Source organism: Gallinula chloropus (genome assembly GCF_964237585.1).
Source record: "Gallinula chloropus genome assembly, chromosome: 15".
Classification (NCBI taxonomy): domain Eukaryota; kingdom Metazoa; phylum Chordata; class Aves; order Gruiformes; family Rallidae; genus Gallinula; species Gallinula chloropus.
This window is the reverse complement of record NC_140100.1, coordinates 8589312-8595436: the sequence shown is the minus strand read 5'-3', so window position 1 is coordinate 8595436 and position 6125 is coordinate 8589312. Positions and strand designations below refer to the sequence as shown.

The window sequence follows — 6125 nt, the reverse complement described above, 5'->3', positions numbered from 1 at the left end:
TCCAGTGTGCAGAGGAATGGCTCTAATGACACATGAAATTGAGGTCTTGACCCTCTGACATCATCAGGAAGCCTTGGCATTTTTCTCACAATTAGCTGTGTGAGAGGTCTGCTTAGATCCCAGCTGGGGAATTAGCATTGTTCATTAACAGCACATTTCCATTTCATCACCCCACACTATTCCAGGCCTCAAGCTGGCTATTTATGCAGTTTTGAAGAGCCAAGGTAACTGATCAAGATAATAGATGGAGCATATCTATGTCATCTTCACTTGTTTAAGCTTTCCAGGAAGACAGCAAGAGCAGCCTCCCCCATCAATGCCCTATTTCAGCCTCCTTCACACCACATGAGATGCAAACAGTAAATGCTGCTTTCTCAGGTTTCTTCCCACCCCCCCCACCTGTAAAGAAGAGTGATGCAAGTCTAGGTTTCTAGCTAAGGGACAGCAAGTCATGAAGAATTATACCATGCATGTCTCCAGTAGGGCTAGAAAAACTAGATACAGCTTTATTAATCAAGTACTTCCAATGACATTCAGAAGCTAAGAGGCAGCTTACATAAAGCCTGCTTCACACTGGTATACACTGTTCAAACACTGCAGTGTCTGCTAGTCCACTCCATGACAGACTGAGACAACAGTAGTTTGTATTTCACACTTTAATCTCAGGAGACTCACAGTTCAGATTTAGTATGATCGAAGTCAAGGTGGCTGTTTCATACTAAGTTAGGTCATCTTCCTACCACCATCCCCCAGTTTCTTCCACCACACCTTTTTCACATTACAGTTCTTATTCCCAGTACAGGAACAAATCATGTTGGCTTGGGAAGGGCGACAGCTTTGAGTGCATAAAACACTACAATACAAAAATAAGTTATAACTGCATAGAAAAATTAAGACCTACAGACAAGATTAACTTGGAAGTGGATAGAGATTTGATCCAGATGTGAAGAGCCTCTACTATCTGCACCTGAAAGACAGAAGAACACACTGTGAGTGTTATACAGGACTAAAGCCTCAGGTCACAAGAAGATACACCACAGCAGGGAAGGCATTGGGCATTCACTTCCCTTCAGGTGCTCATTATATTTCCTCAGCAATCCAATGACATACCCTCCTCCCACAACTGAGCAGGCAGACCACCAGCCTGCTGTTCCAATTATTTGATGTCCTAACTCTTGTGTCTACACAGCCCTTTTAATCACTACAGGATGCAAAGTAAAGAATTACTTGTGCTGTTGGAACCCTGCTGCCACACTCCCAACACCGATCAAGCAGCCAGCAGTATGACAGCAGCACTCCCACACCGTGTTGACACAAGACTATTTTTAAACAAGCTTGTCTTTTCTCGTTCTACATCCTATACCTGTTGTGCTGAAGGCTCCCATTAGATGGCACTCCAATTGCTCCTGCTGGCTTGAAGGCAGTGTGAGAGGCTCTCATCAGAGCTGCATACCTACAAGGAAACACAACCAGGCTCAGCACCTCTTGGGCACGCTGCCAGTAGTTTCACTCTTCCATCCAGTTTAATTACCTGCACATCACACATTCCTACAGCCCTATTCCACAGAACACAGAAAACATACCTGCCAGCAAGAGACAGAGTTTAAATAAACTAAGGTTAAACTTTGTTTGGCAAGGTATTGATTTTATTCTTTGTTACTTCAAGGTGCTGAGGAAAAAACCCAAACCTTTCAAATTCTGTATTTAGGTCTGGACACCAAAGTTTACTGAGATGGACAGTGTCTGCTCACAGTTCAGAGATACTGAGTCACACTATCAAGATGAGTAATCATGGAAGAATTTCACAGAATCACAAGGTTGGAAGAGACCTTTGAGATAGAGTCCAACTGTACTTCTGCTCTACTAAACCATATCCCTGGACAAAGGCATTTAACAAGAAGCTTTTACCTTGGCTCACAGCCTTTCAGAAATTCAGCCCAGAAAACAAAAAGGAAGGAGCAGCTATTTTATTCAAGCAGTTTACAGAATTCCCCCTTTGTCTGAGCTCCCCACCAACCCCTGATAGCAGCTCTGACATTTCAGGTTGAGCTCAAGGTATCAAACAGAGCTTACCCTGCCTTGGAGGTGGGGTGGCTGCTCCCTTTGCAGTCGTGATCCAGAGGATGTCGATGTTTTATGCAGAAGTTGCCACCACACTGTTCACAAACTACCTTCATCATCTCTTTCCTTTTGCAGCCTGGCTTTAAGCACTTGTTTGTGAAGATCTAAACAACAGAGGGCATGAAGTTGGCAACACTTAAAATCGGTTTCCCAAGTAACAGCCAAGTTGAAGCACAAATGCTCAAGAGCCCTTAAAATTATGATGAAACAGAGCAAACTCCTACATATTCTGCACAAGACCTGGCTTCACAAGCATCAGGCAGGCAGTTTTATTTCAGCAGCACTTTCCTTACCCTCTGCTTCTGCTGTGCTGGATTGTATTTGCAGTCATTATCCATGTGGGCTCCAACCACAACATCTGGTACTTCACCCCTCTGCACTGGGATGGGTGTGTTACAGAGTGGGCACACTGGAACCTGCACATTCTAAGAAGATACAACACAGATCAGAAATCCCACCCAGTATATTTTTCTGTCCTTCCCCTTCTCTTATCTATAGATGACAAACATGTATTCTCAAGTGGTTTAGGTTCTACTCATTTAGCATGCTTTTAAGACATGCCTCAAAAAGGCACCTGCAAATCAGTATCAAAAACAGTCAGGCATGCTTTGCCACATCAATTTGTAGCAAGATATTTGTAAGTTCACTTTAAATATGCTTCCAGGCTTTCTGGAATTACAGCCTCTGGACATTTCAAAGCCCAAACATGAGCCAGAGACTAAAATTTGGCCCCACTGACTCTATTTCTTCATTCTATAGTTTCACATTCGCTGTCCTTCAACTTAACTAACAGAAGCTGCAGCGAGTTTTAGGCCACAACACATTGCTTAACACAAATTTCTCCTCTCTGGGAAGATGTGGTGTAAGTGAAAAAAGCTAACACTGCCCTCTGACATGTTACATTTCTGTGTATTTCAAATTCAGCCACATCATTAGCTGACATCTTGCTGTTCATATGTCTGCTTTCACTGAAACTGCAGGTCAAGCTTCAGAGCAGGGCTTAGGCATGACTTAGCAACCCAGCAGTGCGAACTGCCAACTCATGCATAGGAACTTACTTTCTTGTAGGCTGAGCTGCACCTGTGGTCATCGTAACGGATGTGGTCTTTGCAGAAGACTTCCCCACATGCATCACACTTCAGAGGAAGGAAATCTGGGAGAAGAATAAAAAGGAAAACCAGATGGTCACGGAGCTGAGCCAACAGCTGCTGAAGCGCTTAAAGACCACAAATAAATTCTAAGGCAAACTGCTGTTTAATGACAGCCCAGTTATCCCCAGGGAAAGCACAAACTCCTCATGACTATCAAAGCTAAAAAAGTAGTAAGTGCTCCCTCATTCTGCCCACAGAGCTAGACCAGCTACCAGGAGTACTCGGGGACCTGGTAGCTACTCCGGGCCAGCTACCAGGAGTACTCGGGGACCTGGTAGCTACTCCGGGCCAGCTACCAGGAGTACTCGGGGACCTGGTAGCTACTCCGGGCCAGCTACCAGGAGTACTCGGGGACCTGGTAGCTACTCCGGGCCAGCTACCAGGAGTACTCGGGGACCTGGTAGCTACTCCGGGCCAGCTACCAGGAGCACTCGGGGACCTGGTAGCTACTCCGGGCCAGCTACCAGGAGCACTCGGGGACCTGGTAGCTACTCCGGGCCAGCTACCAGGAGCACTCGGGGACCTGGTAGCTACTCCGGGCCAGCTACCAGGAGCACTCGGGGACCTGGTAGCTACTCCGGGCCAGCTACCAGGAGCACTCGGGGACCTGGTAGCTACTCCGGGCCAGCTACCAGGAGCACTCGGGGACCTGGTAGCTACTCCGGGCCAGCTACCAGGAGCACTCGGGGACCTGGTAGCTACTCCGGGCCAGCTACCAGGAGTACTCCAGGAGCTCCCTGAACACAGAACCTCTGTATGAGGCACCGGGAGCCAGGCTGCAGACCCAAAGCCCAGCCTCCAAGGGGGCTCTGGCCTCCAACACCCAACCCTTGACGGTTCAACGCCACCGAGGGGCAAAGCGAACCAGGCTCAGCCGCTACTCCCTGCGAGACCCACCTAAGAGTGACCACCAGCGCGGCGCCGGTACCTGCTCCGAGCCTGAGCCCCCTCGTACGGCCCCTCCGTACCGCAGCGGCTCGGGGGACAGGGCGAGCCCCCCCGGACACAAGCCGCCTCCGCTCCCGGGCACCCCCCGAGCAGCCGGTCGCCGCTCACAGTTCCCTTCGGGCGGCACCAAGCCCCCCGCCGCGCCCCGCAGAGTACCCAGGGCAGCTCCTTACCCAGCTGCTTGCAGGCAGGCTCCGAGCAGTGCTCGCCCAGCCACGGGAGCTCCATAACGGCAGCGCAACGAACTGGGACAGGGCAGGACGCGCCGCCGCCTTTATCCGCCTCCCGCTGACTCAGCCCCAGTCCACGTGCTGAGTCACGCATCCCGGCCACGGCGGATGGCGTCACGACACGCCGAGCCAATAGCGACTCTCCGCCCGCCGTCGCCGGCCGCTGAGCGCTTCAGGCGGGCGGCCAATGGGCGGCTGTGTTTGGGTGCTGAGTCATGCTCCGGGGGCGGGGCCCGGGGAGCGGCGTGGCTGGGGCAGCGGCGGGGCAGCGGTACCGGGAGTACGGCCGGGGCTGATGCTGGGCTGCTACGGTGGGGGAGTGAGCTCGGGGTGCCGGTGAGAGCGACAAGGGCCACTCCGGCTTCCCCGGGGCGGCTCGGGCAGCGCCCCGTTGCGCGGGGAGCGGGGCTGTGCCCGGGGACGCGCGGCTGGGGGCCCTGTCCCCCCGCTCCGCTACGTTCCGTCCCGCCCCGGGCACAGCGGGGCTCTCAGCCCTTCGCCTCTCACGCTTCCGTTTCGTTTTTCCCCAGGGCTCGGGCAGCTGCCGCGTCCCTCCGGCTGTGAGGCTGCGCTGCCGGGTCCCTTAACCTGCCTCCCAGGAGCCTCGGTGAGAGAGGTGCTCTCGGCTGGGCTGCGGGGCTCCGGCGTGCGCTGCCTGGCTCGGGTGGACGAGGCTCGGGGGGCCGTGCTGGCCGGTGTGAGCGGGCCAGCTTCAGCGTAGCCACCGGGCTTGCAGAAGTCAGCCAGGTAAAAGCTTCCACCACCCCTCCCCGTTCTCTGTTTCTAAGTGCTTGTCTCACCTTAACGAGGCACCTCAGGGTCAGGGTGTAGTTTAGCAATGTTGATGCTTGAATGTGCGGCACAGGACTGGCCCGGTGCAGAGGAGGGGAGGGCTGTGGATTTAATGACCTTTCTTACTGGGTTGAAAGTGACAAAACGTTGTTTGGCCTCTGCTCTCTCCAGAAAAGACCTGACTTTCTTCTGTGGGACCTGACTCGAGTGCAGAATGGAGCAGTGAGATGGAAGAGGAGCTTCAGGAAGGCACACGCTGACCGGCTGCAAAGGCCGGTTTGTGCTGTCAAAGCCTGGGAACAGCACGTGCCTCTCACCCGACTTCCATGTCACACGGCATTCATGTGGCTCCTGCTGTGTGTGCCAGCTTACAGCCAGCCACAGAGGTGTTAGGATCTTCCTGACAGCACAGTCCAGCTGCATTAAATGATGCCACATCATCAGCCCTTCCCACGCATACCAATTTTCCCACCTGGACCCATAAAATTATGCAAGATCCTCACTTACAGCCCTTCTCCCAAGGAGAAGCTGCACTGACAGACCACTGCTGTCTGCTGCAGGTCCTTGGTTTGTGATGGGCAAACTGATGTCATCTCCTCTGCTGTGGTGCTTGCTTGCATGGGTTCTTCTCTGACAACCCTGCCATGTCCATGTTGGGAACACCCACACCCCACCCTGGGGACACACTGAGGGTGTGATGTGGGGACAGGGAGATGCCAGCTCAGCTCTGGGAGCGGTGTGGAAGGCAGTGCTGTATCAAGCAGACCGAGTCCTGCCCCCCTGCTATGGCTCTAGTCAGTCTTTGGAGAGTGATGTGAGACCTTCTGGGTCATTTAACTCAAGCTTCCATTAAACATACAACTACTTCACATAATTCCCTTTG

The 6125-nt window shown here is 52.5% G+C and overlaps 1 protein-coding gene across 2 annotated transcripts; it reads right to left on the bottom strand.

The window, feature by feature from the left end:
* Positions 1 to 481: 481 nt before the first annotated feature.
* ZFAND2A (zinc finger AN1-type containing 2A) lies at positions 482 to 4497 on the bottom strand (the record flags this gene model as incomplete). Of its 2 annotated transcripts, XM_084270912.1 has the most annotated exons (6): positions 4394 to 4497; positions 3180 to 3274; positions 2415 to 2546; positions 2074 to 2225; positions 1364 to 1453; positions 482 to 967 (listed from the first exon to the last, which is right to left on the bottom strand). In XM_084270912.1, exons 1-6 carry the CDS (start codon positions 4446 to 4448, stop codon positions 958 to 960), a joined length of 534 nt encoding a protein of 177 aa, XP_084127038.1. In that variant the 5' UTR covers positions 4449 to 4497. The 2 variants fall into 2 exon arrangements, with proteins under 2 accessions (XP_084127038.1, XP_084127037.1); XM_084270911.1 differs by lacking the exon at positions 482 to 967 and having other exon boundaries at positions 1351 to 1453.
* Positions 4498 to 6125: the final 1628 nt, after the last annotated feature.